Source organism: Pristis pectinata, chromosome 1, assembly GCF_009764475.1.
Source record: "Pristis pectinata isolate sPriPec2 chromosome 1, sPriPec2.1.pri, whole genome shotgun sequence".
NCBI classification, from domain to species: domain Eukaryota; kingdom Metazoa; phylum Chordata; class Chondrichthyes; order Rhinopristiformes; family Pristidae; genus Pristis; species Pristis pectinata.
The window spans coordinates 125380836-125398401 of NC_067405.1; the positions used below are offsets into that span (position 1 = coordinate 125380836).

The window sequence follows — 17566 nt, forward strand, 5'->3', positions numbered from 1 at the left end:
TTGTTTTTAAACGTCTCTAAGTTTCATTGTCATTTAAAACTGTTACGAAGTCCTGACAGCTTTGATTAGACACAAAATTATACTCCCAGTTTTGCCTCCTGTGAAAGTCTGTCTCAATAATACACCATCTAAGGTCTACTCACTGCTGAAGTTTGCTGCATCTCCCATCTGCCACCCAGGTACAGAATGTCAGGATATTTGGCCCTCTGTATCCATCCAGGTGGCCAGGAACTCCAGGCGATGAGTTTAGGCAGCAGGCTGAATCCAGCTTGATTCTTCCCAGCAGTTTTAAGTCAATTGTTCATATAAATTATCCCACTATTTATAATCTCCAAAAGGAAATGTTGAGCAATTTTCATGGAAGAAGACTTATCTTTTCAACTGCATTGCAAGGTACATTGTTTCACACAGACAACTGTCCCGACTGATAGTGGTAAAGAGAATAGCTGCATCATCTCAAAAGTCATTATCAACTTGGATAACATGCAACAACATTATGACAAGGAAAATTGAGAATACTATTGGGAAAATAACATAGCCTTGTTTGACACCAATCTTCACTGAGAATAGTTCTATTATAAGCACATTCATTAATATCAGACATGCTTTGACACTGCAAGTCAACATGGATTTTTCTAGAGTGGTCAAGCATCTCCAGAAGAAATCCCGAATTCTTTCTCAATAGGATAGTAATCAGTATTAGTTACATCTATCAAATGCATGGAGAGGGTGAAAAAATAACTTCCTTCACTCCTAGAGTTTCTGATTCTGAATATGAGACTATTTTTGGAAAATCACATCTGATACATGACCCACCTTGTACAATATTCTCCCAACACAGTATAGACAAAGGGAAACTAGCACCCACATTCCCTTTGCTGGATATGCTGATGCTTCATCCAATAATTCCACAGCAAGAAGTACTTTGCACAGAAATATATGATTCATGATTAAGAAGATAGCAAATCATGTAAAAATTGGCTGTAAAATTAATGCTAAGGAAGAAAGATGAACATGGCAGGAAAATATCAATAAACTGATAATGTGGCAAAAAAATAAATGGAATTCAAACCATTGAATTGAATTCCATTTACTTTTACGCCCACAGTATCAGAAGTGTCAAGTATCAAGTTTAGGGAGACCAAACAAGGCAAGGGAATGGTTTATAAATGGTGTGATAATGAGATATGGAAAGAAACACAAGGATAATGAAATGCATGTCCACAAGTTCCCAAAGGTAGTGGCACAGCTTGATAAGGTAGTTATGAAGGCATATTAGGTTATTTTCCTTATGAGAGAAGGTGTAGAACCTAGCACCAGTGTGGTTATATTGAAACTGTTTAAAATATTAGTAAGGCCACATCTGAAAATCTACAAACAATTCTAGTCCTCGCCTTGCAGGAAGCACGTGATAGTATGGAAAGGATACAAAAGAGATTTAGGACAATGTTGTAGGACTGGAGAATTTTATCCAGGAGGCAAGACAGAGTAGATTAGGGTTATTTTCTTTGCAATAGAGGGGGTAGTAAGGAGATTTAATTGATGTGCATAAAGTTATAAGGAATCTGGTTTGAGTGCACAAGAAGAACCTATTCACCTACATGGGACATAGGTTTGATGTAATTGTAAAGTAAAAGACATGGATAAGCTGGGCTGAATGGTCTTGTCGCATGATACAAACTTTTATTATTCTATAATTCTAAAATGCAGTGACTTGCATTATAGTTTATGGGGTCAATAACTTGCTTAATTATCCTCACATTTGAAGAAAGAATAAATTAAAGAGATCTAATAAAAGTGGTATTTTGTGAAACATTTAACTGAATGTGTTTAATCAATTTTTGGTACAAATTACATTTATTTAGAATGATCAGCAGAAGTTTTATTCTGCTTTTTCTGAAAATAAAACATCTCAAAAGAAGTACAGTAAAGCAGAGATAATGATGGTACAGCAAGCCAAGGCCCTTGATGAAGAAGTTCTGAGAATGGATCCTGTTGTGAAGCAAAAACCTAAAATATTAAGTTTGGAAGGAATGACGTTACTTTCTATATCTAAAGCTTCAGCACTGAATCACATCACAGTGAGTTGTTTCCAGTCAAGTCTATATAAAGTAACTAAAGATTTTGGCCAAACACTGGTTCCTCACAATAACTCCAAGATTCAAGTGGAAGCATTCTCAATTTAATGCAACAGTAAGACAGACTTATAAAGTACATATCATCTCTTTAAGATGTCACAATGATAATACTACTGTGTCATCAGATTATTTTCCAAGTGGAATCTGTGCCCAGTATTTATCCAGGGATAGTAATTTAGTCCTTTCCTTAAAAATGAACAAAATCCAATTCTAAATGGAATACCTGCTTATGTAGGAGAAGTTGGCTGGGTGCTTACATTTGGTAAATGATCTTAAAAGATGATTCATTTCAGTATTGTGCAAGTTTTTCAGGAGCTTGTTCAATTATATCCAAGAGAAATAAGAAGCTAAATTATGCTAGATAATCAACAAAACAAACCAACCCTGGAAGTATGAAGTCCTTTATTTGAAGTACATTTCTTGGTTGTTCTGATAATAGCCCAACAGATGCCATCCAAACTACCAAGCTGCAACTGTTGTTGTAGAATAATCTTTCATCACAGAATATGTTGTTCCCGCTTGTGGTTATTGCCTCAAGTGCATTTTCTCTGTTCAAACATTCTCAGGACATGATTGACTTTGATCAGACAACATTTATTGGTTATCTTTAGATGACCTGACAAGGTGGTGCTGGACCTTGTTATTGTAGTTGATTTTAAAACTGAGTGCTGTTAATGGACTTCCAGAGTTCTTTGAAGTCAAGTTCGAGACTTATTTTCAGAGTAGTTAACAGTGTGGTCAATATATTAATTTCTACAGGTATTCACCTGACTCACAAGGATTTGATATCAAAATATATATTTTTATGTTACTATAGTCTTTTCTGGCCAGCTCCAGTAAGAATCTCTGGTTATGCTTCTTCTGACAAGCATAGCCAGAATTGTATCAGAAGAATAAAATAATATCATGGCACATACAACATTATCTGATTACAACTTATAAATTTAATTAGGTTTCCACTTGAGTACAGCAAGAACCTATGCCAACTACATAATTTGTTAAGCATAGATTTTGCAAGATGGAATTAATGCACCCTTATCATGGAACCAGCCTCCCCTCCATGGACTCTGTCTATACTCCTCGCTGCCTCCGTAAAGCAGCCAGCATAATCAAAGACCCCATCCACCCTGGACATTCTCTCTTCTCCCCTCTCCCATTGAGCAGAAGATACAAAAGCCTAAAAGCACATACTACCAGGTTCAAGGACAGCTTCTACCCCGCTGTTATAAGACTCAATGCATTGTATGCAAGACAAGTTTTTCATTGTACCCTGTTACAATTATAAACTAATTCCAATTCCTTGGGTAGATAAATTGATCTGTTCCTCCTCTCTTGCTCAGTAGTGAGAGTTAATTTTGACGTCATACCGTAGGACAGGCATCACTAGCTTTATAGAATTCAATGTGGCATTAATTCTTGAAATACTTGAATGATGCTGAAATGAAAAAGTGCAAATCCCTTAAAACAGATTTGTCAATATATTTTGGTAATTCTTGTTCTTGTGTGTTATTATGGGAACCAGCTTTTGTCAGTATCATGTTAATACAGCATGTTAACAAATTCAAATATATTTTGAATTTACTTTCAAAATTTGCAGTGAAAACCCATCAAAAACCAAATAGTTGTTTTCTAAATTGGTAGTTTGGAAACATATTGAATCTTCATTTCATAACTTAAGGACCATGCTATTCTTTAACATAGGATATGAAAACATAAGAAACTCATATTTATGAAAATAGCTACCGAATGTAGAATAGTTATGAATTCTACTGAGAGGTTTAATTTAAGAAAATGACTTTTCTTTATTTTTCATTCTTTTACAGATTCTGAATTTACATGGGCATAGTCTGAGTAAACTAAAAGGTATCTCCAAACTTACAAGTTTACAGAAACTTATTGTCAGTTTTAATGAACTTGTGCAACTGGATGATGTTACAAACCTGGTAAGAAATGACAAGATTGCAGTAAATTATACATAGATCTGTTTCTAACCTTTCAGTATTTTCAGCATGGAATTACAATGAATGAACATATCCAACAAGATAACAGTCTAGCACACCCTTGACATTCACTTTATCTTCACCATTGTCAAATCCTTCACCACCCACAACCAGAGGTTTGCCTGAAATTTAATTAAGAATTCCTAATTCTTAACTGAGAAATAACTCACTTCCTGATGCCCCCATGCCTCTCACCTCTTTACCTGAATGCGTGCAGTATCAGCAATACTCAAGAAGCTTGACACCATCCATCAAAGACAGTCCGCAAGATATGCTGTAGCAACCCCAAAGCAACTTCAGCAGCAATTCTAAATTGCACAATTTCTACCAGTTAGAAGGACAAGGCAGCTGGTTCTTGGGAACATCACCACCAGCTACACATTTCCTTCCAAATTACATGACTTCATGATTGGAAATATGCCACCAGTCTCCATCATTACTTTGGCAGAATACCTGAATTCACAGTACCTTAGGAAACTTTGATCATTAGGGCTGTAGCAGTTCAAGATTTCTGTTTGCAATTATTCAAGTATGTAAAATTGGACAAATAAACCAATGTTAGTGTTACTTGCCAAGTTAACAACCCCAGTACTGAGGCACTAGTAAGAGTAACAGTGGACAGGCCACGTCATTCATATGCCTTACACCAGACTCCTGAAGCATTTTACTTTGAGCTTTGTAATGGGAAGGGATTACCAGGCAGACAGGGGAAAAGATTCAAGGGTGTGGTCAAAGCTCTTTGAAGAGATACAACATCCCCACTGACTCCTGGGAACTTCTCCCCATAACTGCTTAAAGTGGCAAAAGAGTATCCAGGATGGTACTTAAGAAACTCAAGGTAATTTATTGGGAGCACACAAAAGCCCTGTGTAAGTGGTAGGATGAGCAAAGTACATAACAAATATTCACCCACCTGCCCCACCTGTGGAAAAGTCCAGTTCACACACTGGCTTTGTTAGCTGCCTCAGAACTTATAAAGCTGGAGTGGATTTAAATCATCCTTATCCCTGAGATCGTAAAAACAAATGTTGGATGAGATTCTTAGCATTGAGCCATTCTAATTAATAGCAAATCTTAAAATTAAACCACAATTACCCATTTATTTTATTGAACTATTAAAATATGATATATTTACAAATAGTGGAAGAACAAATGAGAAAAATATGTCAGATTATCTATTTAGATGTGATTCATATATGAAACTCCCTCTCTCTGTTCGCATTCTTTCCTTTCTCCTCATCTTTGTTTTATTATCACTTCATGTTCGAGTTTTAATTCCATTAACCGTCTCTTCAGCTGCCTTCATCAAAACAACATAGAACATACAGGAGAAGATACAGGAGCCTGAGGGCATGTACCACCAGACTTAAGGACAGCTTCTACCCCACTGTGACAAGACTATTGAACGGTTCCCTGATACAATGAGATGGACTATGACCTCACGATCTACCTTGTTGTGACCTTGCACCTTATTGCACTGTACTTTCTCTGTAGCTGTGACACTTTACTCTGTACTGTTAATGTTTTTACCTGTACTACATCAATGCACTCTGTACTAACTCAGTGTAACTGCACTGTGTAATGAATTGACCTGTACGATTGGTTTGTAAGACAAGCTTTTCACTGTACCTTGGTACAAGTGACAATAATAAACAATACCAATACATAGAACACTACAGCACAGTACAGGCTCTAAGATCTATCTAACCCTTCCCTCCCACATAGCCCCCTATTTTTCTATCATTCATGTGTCTATCTAAGAGTCTCTGAAATGTCCCTAATGTATCTGCCCCCACAACCTCTGCCGGCAGTGTGTTCCACGCACCCACCACTCTCTGTGTAAAAAAAAACTTACCCCTGACATCCCCCTTATATCTTCCTCCAGTCACCTTAAAATTATGTTCCCTCATGTTAGCTACTATCGCCCTGGGAAAAAGTCTCTGACTGTCCACTGGATCTATGCCTCTTATCATCTTATACACCTCTATCAAGTCACATCTCATTCTCCTTCTCTCCAAAGAGAAAAGCCCTAGCTTGCTCAACCTATCCTCATAAGACGTGCTCTCCAATCCGGGCAACATCCTGGTAAATCTCCTCTGCACCCTATCTAAAGCTTCCACATCCTTCCTATAACGAGGCAACCAGAACTGAACACAATACTCCCAAGTGTGGTCTAACCAGAGTTCTATAGAGCTGCAACATCACCTTGCAGCTCTTGAATTCAATACCCTGACTAATGAAAGCCAACACTCCATACACCTTCTTAACAACCCTATCGACCTGCGTGGCAACCTTGAGGGGTCTATGGATTTGGACCCCAAGATCCCTCTGTTCCTCCACACTGTTGAGTCCTGCCATTAACCTTGTATTCTGCCTTCAAACTCAATCTCCCGAAGTGCATCACTTCACACTTATCCGGGTTGAATTCCATCTGCCACTTCTCAGCCCAGGTCTGCATTCTATCAATATCCTGTTGTAATCTACAGTAACCTTCTACACTATCCACAACACCACCAACCTTTGTATCATCAGCAAACCTACTAACCCACCCTTACACATCCTCATCCAAGTCATTTATAAAAATCACAAAGAGCAGGGGTCCCAGAACAGATCCCTGGTCACCGACCTCCAGGCAGAATACGCTCCATCTACCACCACCCTCTGTCTTCTATGGGTGAGCCAATTCTGAATCCACACAGCCAAGTTTTCCTGGATACCATGCCTCCTGACTTTCTGAATAAGCCTTCCATGAGGAACCTTATCAAACGCCTTACTATAATCCATGTACACCACATTCACTGCTCTACCTTCATCAACGTGCTTTGTCACATCCTCAAAGAATTCAATCAGGCTCGTGAGGCATGACTTGCCCCTCACAAAGCCATGCTGACTGTCCCTAATCAGCCTGTGCTTCTCTAAATACCCATAAATCCTGTCTCTAAGAATCTTCTCCAGTAACTTGCCCACCATTGAAGTAAGACTCGCTGGTCTGTAATTCCAGTAAAGAGGATGATATTATTGTTCAGATGGCTGGCACAAGAAAAATTTGAAAAAGGATAGTCAGTTTCAATCTTCCATTTATGAAAGGGGAAACTTGTTTGCAAAATGTTGGAAATCTAACATTTATCTTCTGAGTAGATGGCCAAAAATATATGCGATTCAGACTTTAAATATGAGAAAACACTGAAATATTTCTTCCTCTGGTTTCTCTACTACTTCCCCTCTGTGCTTGACCTCTTTCTACTTATCTCGAACCTTACTTCCCTTTTAAGCTCCTTCACTGTGCCGTTCCTTCCAAAAATCAATGCCCGTCTTTCCCCCAACTTTGTGTCCGAAACCTTCCTTTCTGGTTTTAACTATGGCTGCAGTACTGAAACATCTCTTATTAAAGTTACAAATGGTGTAGTGTGTAACTACGACCATAGTTAATTATCTGTCCTCATTTCTCTTAATTGGATCCATTCTGTCCATTTAGATAAAATAATCAGGGTTGGCTTCCCTTTTCACTCTGGTGTACTGCAATTCCTTTTGATATTAAGTAAAACAAGAAAATGATAACAACAACTTCTGGATCATTTTATGCCACTCCAGAAATTTAACTGAGTACTCCTAGGCATCGTTCAACATGACAGGATGATGTCATTCCCTGTGCAGCTCAGCTTTTGAAACTTTGTGGCAGGTGGAGGGGGAGCGGGGGGCGGTGGGGTTGGTGGGGAACTTGGACCACATTGTCCTGCAGCACCTGCCATTGGGCACTTCCAGAACAAAGTGGTCTTTTCAGTGCAGTGCCAGAAGAGATGCCATCTATGTAACTTAACTACTTGTGTATAAATGGCAATCAGCAGAAGGTCAATCACTGAAATGGTCATGGAGGCCCCACAGCTACATCTATCTAGCTGCACTAAAATCTCTAGATGTATGATCCTTATTACATTGTTTTAAAATTCTGCAGCCACAATTAACATATTTGGATGCAAGCCACAACCATTTGATAACATTAGATGGATTCAAAGGAATGGAAAATCTTAAATATTTGGACGTGAGTTGGAATCAACTAACTTACATTAAAGAGGAAATTGGAATCCTTCGTAAGCATGCTTTAGATCTTCTTACACTTGATCTCCGCCACAACCCATGGAAAAAGGTATTCTTTATTGAGGTATCAGTCATAAAGACTAAATATTTTAAACAGGACAATATTTATTGATTACTTTTTAAAAGTTGCACAAACCCAGCAGTTTGCATCTTAAATCAGTCCCCTACCTTGCTTAATGTTTATCATAAGTCATTATTTTCATACAAATGGACCTAGAAATTTGATCATGCAGAACCTGTACTTTTTCAGTGACCTGCATAAAAATTTATTTTTCCCCAGAGTGTAAGATTATTACAACAATTCTTTTCTCCCTGCATTAAGTAAAGGCCTGCCCCTTTTTGTATGGCCAACTCAATACATCTGATGTCTTGAGCTTTGCATATTACTGAATTTTCAAATGGTGGATACAAAACTAAAATGTTATTGGTATGCCACACTCCAGCTCATTAATACCCCTCTTTGGGCATCAAAAGTTCAGCCATGCTCTTTGAGTTCACTGTTGCAAAATCACATATAATTTAGCAGCAACTCAGCACACTGTATATTTCATTTAATTTTCACTTCAGTGGCTGTTCAGTATTACAGTAGATATCAAAGTCAGGTAGAAAACAATATATGGCTGTTGAACTACACTAAATTTTGTAATGAACTAATTTCATTTACACTATTTTACTTAATGATCTATTTCCATTTTCAAAGGGTGTCACTGGATAGAAAGTAAGTTTATTTGCACTTTAATCCATAGAACAGTGGACTACATAATTGATAGTGGGAATTCAGAAAGGATTGTGCTTAAACCTGTCTCTCTAATCCACTGTTCTATGGATTAAAGTTCCTCCAGCACTTTTTGTGTATTACATTCAAACAGAAACATTGCCTTCCCCATTCGAGAATCCTCATTCAAATGAACTAGGTCACTGAATGGGATCAGATGTGGGAACAGAGAAATTATTCTTCAGAATAATATTAGAAATTCCAGCATGCTTAGGCATTGCCATTAAATTCCATTTGGGTTTCTCATGGAGTTCAGTATCGGAGGTGATGAAAGATACATTGGTGGGTCCATGCATGTCTGAGACTTTTATCTAAATGGCTAAAGGGAGCCAATAGACACAATCAGAAATGATTTATACCATAAATTTAGTTGTACCATTTCACACTTTCTATTGCAAGTTTAATTTATAATATTTATCAATATTGTTCTTCTTTATAACATTTACTGCAACTAAGTCTAATTATTCTTTTTACCCGTGATATCTTCAATTATTTGAACAGCCTGCATTGTTGCGCCCGATAGCCATTGGCCAGTTGAAGGCTCTCACTTATTTGAATGGGTGCATTGTAACAGAGGAAGAAATTGCAGCAGCCTTGAGTATTACTACTGGATTTAAGCTAACACAGGTATGACTAGCATTGATAGTACTAATTGTATTTCTGATTTTTTTTTGATTACTTGTAAGAAGATTAGAACAAATTTGATTTCAGTCAATCTGACTTAGGCTGTTCTTCTCCACTAATTTATCATATATTGTTGGACAAATCAATTTTTATTTTAGGTAATCCAAAAGTATGGTGTCCAACAAAAAGGCAAAAAATGCCTTGCTGATGATCACAATTTTTATTACACCGAGTAGAGTTAGACAAATAGCTGTTTTGATTGCTTGCTCTCCATTTCACTTAAGGTCGTATAAAGTCTCATCAACTATTACATTTTAATTGACATGAGAAGAAAAATCCTGTTTCTTAATAAGTAAAAAAACCCCATTATTTATTACAATGATTATTCAGTGTAAAACTGTCATAAAGAACTTAGTCAGATTTTTATCACTGCTCTTGTGGACTATGATTTACTTCTTTACATTTATTATGCTGAGTAATTACCTGAATGTTATTGATTTGTTGAATTGTTTTGCATATATATAGTATAATTGTACTTGCGAATCTTTATTTGCAAATGTTCAGTTTAATCATTAGACTAAGTAGAATTATTCAAAAGCAGTTGTGACTCTTGTACACCTGTTGATGCCACAAAATACCCAAAGCCATTGTCTTTGGTTGCCATCATGAACTCTTGTTACCGAGCATCTAACTTTGTCCGTTTTCTTGGTGACTGCTTGAGGCTGAACCAAACTCGATGCAATAGTAGTGTCATGTTTGACTCCAAGGTGAGCTTTGAACTTACGTACCACCTATGAAACAACTTTTTCCCAATCTTTAGCATTATGCAACTCTGTCCTTCTGCTGCTGAAATCTGCTTTCATGGCTCTAGGGGTAGAGTTGGGACTAGAATGAGTGAGCAGGTAGTCTAGTGGTGAAAATGAGTGATATTACCTTGGTGAACCTAGGCAATGTAGAGGATATAGTGTCTGAAGCACAACTTGTTGCCAAATAGATTGTCAGTGCTTGACAAGAGGATGCAGTTGATAGAAAGTGAATGGAGTTTACAAACCTAAACAATAATTGTTTCAGTGTTGTTACATTCAATTAAGTTTTCATCACCAAAGGTAAAATTCTTTTCCCTTCTCTGCCAGGTTTCTTTATTGGCCTGTTCGCGGACAGATGAAGAACCCCCTCGTTGCCTCAGTTTAATGAACTGTGCTCAGATCCTGACTCAGATCAGCAAAAACAAGCCAAATCCATCTGTTGACCAACGCACAACCTGGTTTTCTAAGGTTTATATAAATCCTTGATATCTGACTCATTAAAGTTGTATGCCTAGCACTAAATGTGTCATATTGAGGCTTTGTAGTCTGCCTCCAAAATTCAGTTTAAATAATGTTTAAAAAAAAAATACATGGGCATCATTACAAAAAACCTTTGCTAGTATAGAATTTAATTCCAATGTAATATCTACCCATTTAACTTAAATTAGTATGTATTATTCCAATCATTTAGTTGTTAATTTGCTTTTTGTAATTTTGTAAATAAGATTCATTATAGTGCTCCAATAAGCTCCATCTTATCTACAAAGAAAAGATAAGTATATCTGAGGTTAATATTGTAACACTTCTCAAATGCTCATCTAGAAATTGATACAAGCCTAATTCTTGTAACATTCAAATGTGAAATTGGAAAAAAATGATCTTGGAATTATCACCCTTTGAATCTGTAACTATTAGGTTAAACTGTGATCAAAAGGTAAACCATTCATAACAAATCTGCTGCCTTTTAGTTGTTAATTGAGTTTTCCTTTGCAGATTACTGCATTAAATTTGGATGGACAGAATATTTCACGACTCACTAATCTCGATAAACTGGAGAATTTGCGTTGGGCTTCATTTAACAGCAACATCATTCGTAGGCTTGAAGGCTTGGATCAGTGCCTTAAGCTTGAAGAACTTTCTCTGGAAGACAACTTTATTACTAAACTAGAAGGTACCAGTTGAATTTCCACAATTGCAGATTTTTTCCAGGGAGTTGTGGGGGAAGAGGGATCTGGTCCAATTGGTGCTTTGGATCTATAGTAAGTAGATTTTCAACTGCATTGCAGTGTTTAACTCTATGGAATCTCATTTAGAGGTAATTACTTGTTTTTTTTTGCCAATTAGGTGTGTTTCCGATATGCAAGTTGGCTTTCATTTTTGGCTACTTTACAATAATTAGGAGTCAGCATGATTTTGTGCAGGGAAATCATGTTGCACAAATCTGACTGAGGTTTTTTAGGAGGTAACTAAGAAAATTGATGAAGGCAGAGTCGTAGACAGGGTTTACATGAACTCTGGTAAGGCTTTTGACAAGGTCCTGCATGATAGGCTGGTCCAGAGGGTTAAGGCAGAAGGGATCCCAAACATGTTGACAAACTGGATCCAGATTGGGCTTGGTGGTAAGAGCAGAGTGGTGGATGGGTGATTTTCTGACTGTAAATCTCCAACAAGTGGTGTACTGCAGGGATCGGTACTGAGACCTTTGTTGTTTGTAATACATATAAATGACTTGGGTGAGAACATAGGAAGGTTGCAGTTGACATGAAAATTTGGGTGTCGTGGATAGTGAAGAAGGTTGTTCAAGAATACAGCAGGAAATGGATCAGCTGGACAGTTGGATGGAGAGGTGGCAGATGGAATTTAATCCAGATAAGTGTGAGGTAATGTACTTTGGGGAAGTCAAATTCTGGTAGGACGTATGGAGTAAATTGGTAGGGACCTTATGAGTGTAGATATACAGAGAGAAATTGAGATGTGAGTCCATTCCTCCCTGAAAATGGTGACACAGGTGGACAGAGTAATGAAAAAGTCATTTGATATGCTTACCTTGATAGGCTGAGGCATTGAGTATCAGAGTTGGGACATCATGTTGCAGTTGAATAAAACATTGGTTAGACCACATTTGGAGTATTGTGTGCAGTTCTGAAGGATGTAGTAGCAATAGAGAGTGAAAAAAGATTCACCAGGATGTTGCCTTGAATGGAGGGCTGTAGTTATAAGAAGATATTGGATAGACTGGATCTATTCTATTGGAGGCAGAGGTTTTTAAAATTGTGAGTGGCATAGAACTAGAGGGCACAGGTTTAGGGCAAGAGAGGAGAAATTTAAAGGAGATCTGAGGGGTGAGTTTTTCACACAGAAGGTAGTGAATACCTAGAATGAACTGCCAAAGGAGGTGGTGGAGGCAAGTATATTAACAGTGTTTAAAAAGTCTTAATATTTTTGAATTTTCCATTTTCAGATTAAACCCCCTACCCCCCAACCCCTATCCCCACTGCTGTTCACCTCCCACACACATTCACCTGTCCACTTAGTTTTCTTCTCCCTTTGTTTACTTCTCCCATCTCCCTCACCCCAGCTGCTTCCATCTGCCCATCATCCCCTCCCCATCTGGTTCCATCTATCACCTACCCATTTCTGTACCACTTCCATCCCCCAAATGGCTCCAGCTGCCCATCACACCTCCCCATCTGCTTCCACCAATCATCTACCAGCCTCTATCCCACCCCCTATGTGCTGCAATATACTGGCAATCTTTCCTCTCCCTTCTCAGCCCTGATGTAGGGTCTCAACCTGAAACGTCGACTTGTACCTTTTGCCTGCAGAGATGCTGCTTGACCTGCTGAGTTCTGCCAGCATTCCATTTTTTTGTTTAAAAGGAATTTGGACAAGTACTTAGATAGGAAAGGTGTGGAGGGAAACAGGCCTCAGGCAGGCAAATGGGATTAGTGTAGATAGGCATCTAAGTCGGCATGGACAAGATGAGCTGAAAGGGCCCATTTCTGTGCTGTATGATTCGTGGCGTACAGGATGGCAGAGTGGTACAGCAGTTAGTGCTGTTGCCTTACAGCTTCAGAAACCCAGTTCAATTGGGACCTTCCTGTGTGACTGATTGGGTTTCTGCTGGGTACTCCAGTTTGCTGCCACATGTCATGGATGCATTGGCAAGTTAATTGGATACCGTTAATTTCTCTGTAGTGTAAATACATGACAAAAGAATCAAACGGGAGTTGATGGACATATGAGACAGAATAAGTTGCAGGGCTACAGAAAAAATGAGGAGCGGGTAATGGGACTGAGGGGATTGCTTTGCTGGAAGCCAGTAGGGACCAGATGACACTTACTGTGTGATAACAAGTAAGGATTTTAAAAGCAGTTTATTGGCTTTGAAGTACTTTGTAATATTGTGTGGATGTGTAAGGTATAATAGTAATCCAAATTGGATGGCACACTTACTAAACTGCTGTGCCTAAACTTCAGAAACCATTTATTTATTACTGTTTCTGCATGTTCATTCTTTATTGGTCTTTCCCAGATATTTATTTATTTATTTTGTTATTAATAGGGATATCAAGGCTGACCAAGCTAACTCGATTGAATCTTGGTAATAATCAACTGAAAAATTTGGAAGATTCTGGTCTAGATAAGTTAACACATCTCCACTACCTATCACTAGAATTCAACAAAATTTCTTCACTACGTGGTTTGCAAAAACTTTATACCCTAACCGAACTATATTTGGGAAATAACCACATAAATAACAACTGTGAGGTGTACCATTTAAAGGTAAACATGATTTGTACACTATCCATTCTATTATCTAGCCTTTTTCCTTAAAATTCTAAAATTTTCTTTCAAAGAACATAATTCAGTTTGAAAGGAAGAATAAGACAATATAAACAAAGTCAAGGATTAGTTGTTAGCACTCTCAGGAATGGACTTGGCGACATAATATTGCTCTGTTTCTACTGAGAAATTTTAGCCCAGTTTTTTTTCTTTTTTTTTGTTTTTTTTTGTTTAGTTTATATTGTTTATAATTTTTTTATTGATTTGGGTTTTTTTTAAATTTATATAATAAATCTTTTTCTTTCCTTTCTTTTATATTATATTCATTTACTACGATAACGTTGGATCTACAGATTTTTTTATATTTTATTGTTCTTTATGATTATGTATGCTATGGTTGTTATCCTGATCTCTTTGTATTACATGTATAAATATTGATGCTATATATCAATCTGTATTAATTTGAAAACTAATAAAAAGATTGAAAAAGAAAGTTATTAGCACTCTCACATCCAAGTAATAAGGTTAAGGGTTGAAGTCCCACTTCAGTAACTTGAGCACAGAAAACAAGGTCCTGATGCAGGATGTCTACTCAAAACATCAACAATTCCTTTCCCCCGTAAATGCTGCTTGACCTGCTGAGTTCCTTCAGCAGATTGTTCATTCCTCCATTTCAGTGTTGATAGAGTGTTGCATCTTTGAAGACATTAGAACACTCAGAAGAGATTTAAATCAAAGACCCATCTACCCCAAAAGGTGGATGTAAAGATTGAAAAGAGAATTTCTCTCAGTATTTTAGCCTATATTTATCCCTCTATCAACATCAAAAAGGTTAGATTATTTAGTTGTTATCATTTTGCTCTTTATGGTGGACAGCAGTCTGTGAATTGGATGTCATATTTACCATATTGTAACAGTGAATGAACTTAATAAGTAAATACAGTAAATGCTGGAAATAGAGCAAGTCAGGCAGCTGTAGAGGGGCAGAAACATTTCAGGTTGATGACCTTTCATTAGGACAGATGAAAGCTATTGACATTAGCTTTTAACTAATAACATAAACTGTTAAACGTCATCTATAAATTCGCCAATGACACCACTATTGTTGATAGAATCTCACATGACGATGAGGAGGCTTACAGGAGTGAGATAGATGGATTGGTTGAGTGGTGTTGCAACAACACCCTCGCCCTCAGTATCAACAAGACCATGGAACTGATTGTGGACTTCAGGAAGTCAGGAGACCACACACCAGTCCTCATTGAGGGGTCAGCAGTGGAAAGGGTGAGCAACTTCAGGTTCCTGGGCATCAACATCTCAGAGGATCTATCCTGGGCCCAACACATTGATGCAATCATGAAGTAGGCACACTAGTGGCTCTACTTCGTTAGGAGGTTGAGGAGATTTGTTATGTTACCAAAGAATCTTACAAATTTCTACAGATGTACAATGGAGAGCATTCTGACTGGTTGCATCACAGCCTGGTATGGAGCCTCCAATGCGCAGGATCACAAAAGGCAGAGGGTTATAGACTCAGCCAGCTGCTCATGGGCACAACCCTCCCCACCATCGAGGACATCTTCAAGAGGCGGTGCCTCAAGAAGGCCTGTTCTCGTTACTAACGTCAGGGAGGAGGTACAGGATCCTGAAGACCTACACGCAATGATTTAAGAACAGTTTCTCCCCCTCTTCTAAAAGATTTCTAAACAGCCCATGAACATTACCTTGTTATTCCTTTTTTATTGCACTATTTATTTGTTTTTGTAATTTATAGATTTTTATGTTTTTGCACTGTACTGCTGCTGCAAAACAACAAATTTCGTATCTTATGTCAGTGATAATAGATCTGATTCTGATTCTGTTTTTCTCTTTTTGCAAATGGCAGCTGACATTGTTTTCTGTATTTATTTAGATTTCCATGATCTGCAGTCCCTTATTTTGATGGGTACTTCATTAACAGCAAATATATTTAAAAGACATTTGGATAAGTACATGGATAGGAAAGGTTTTGAGGGATATGAGCCAAACATGGGCAAATGGACTAGCTTAGGTGGGCACCTTGGTCGGCATGGACGAGTTGGACTAGAGGGCCTGTTTCCGTGTTGTATTACGGAAACACTCTATGACTGACTCTTTGTAAATGCATGTTTGCTTTTTTTTTTCTCTTTCAAAATGGTACAATTTTAAATGTGTGCAGCAAGTTAAGGACCCAGGGGTTTACCTAAAAAAAAATCTTTGAAAGTGACAAGAAGGCTTTTAATATTGCATGCAGTAACACTGCTTTAGGAGTTGTCAATAAATAGACTGCATGTGAGACTGTAGGTAATTAGACATTTCCCCTGTCAATCAAGTTTGGTGACCTTATTGATGTACATGGTTGAGACTGAATTTAATATGGATAATTTAAATGAACTTATTCTCAATGAACTTTGTTTACTGAGTAAATAGGTTTTTATTTCTACACAGTAGACAGTTTGCCTTTTGTCACACAACCTGCCCCACTTGCAAGACAATGGCAGATGCAGTGTTGGAAATTATCACATGGTAAATGAAAAGCTAGAAAGTTATGTTCCTTTATAAATCACACATAAAAATTTAAAATTCTGGAAAGAGAAAGGCATCATCTCTGGAGAAAGAGTTAACATTAGTTAATGGCCTTTAACTGTGTCCTGAACTATGTCCTGAAACTTTAACTCCATTTCTCCCAACACATGCTGCTTGACCTGCTAAATATTTCTAGCAATTTTTGTTTTTACTCAAGTTCCTACCATTCACAGTATATTACATTTTATGAATTACTGATTAGATTTTACTTGAAGTTTCATGTCAAGTTGGGGTGTGCACCTTTGGGAAAGACGTCACGGCTTTGGAGGGGAGCCAAAGATGTTTTGCCAGATGGTATCAGGGATGAGGGAGCTCAGTTACTTCAAAAGACTAGCAATCAGGAATTGTTCTGTTTAGAAAAGAGAAAATAATGGAGGCAATTAATATAAAAGTTCAAAATGAATGATTTTAATCAAGAAAAAATGTTTTTGTTGGCAGAAAGGTTGATGACTAATGCAAGCATATTTAGTATACTTGTCAAAACAACTGAGATGAGATATTTATGTATGCAGTAACTTTATTTTTACTTGAGCATCATTGGCGAGGCCAGCATTTAATGCCCAAACCTGATTGCCCTTGAGAAGGTGGTGGAGGCCCCTAGTCCTATCCCAAAAGTAGCTATAAAAAATTGTGGTCCTTGCCTGCTCTTGTCTCGTGCCATGCCTATATGAACATACTCCTACAGTCTTGTTAAGTTATGGGTTTCTGGATTTTGATTCAATGGCAGTGGTGTTTTGA

The 17566-nt window shown here is 37.6% G+C and overlaps 1 protein-coding gene across 1 annotated transcript in view; it reads left to right on the plus strand.

Moving 5' to 3' along the window:
- The window catches only part of lrrc9 (leucine rich repeat containing 9), a 104721-nt gene that overhangs the window by 57837 nt on the left and 29318 nt on the right, over positions 1–17566 (plus strand). The window contains exons 16-22 of the mRNA XM_052018020.1: positions 1875–2081; positions 3962–4081; positions 8091–8282; positions 9510–9635; positions 10766–10896; positions 11419–11609; positions 14004–14224. Coding sequence (XP_051873980.1) covers positions 1875–2081; positions 3962–4081; positions 8091–8282; positions 9510–9635; positions 10766–10896; positions 11419–11609; positions 14004–14224 — 1188 coding nt within the window. The remainder of the gene's footprint in view (positions 1–1874; positions 2082–3961; positions 4082–8090; positions 8283–9509; positions 9636–10765; positions 10897–11418; positions 11610–14003; positions 14225–17566) is intronic.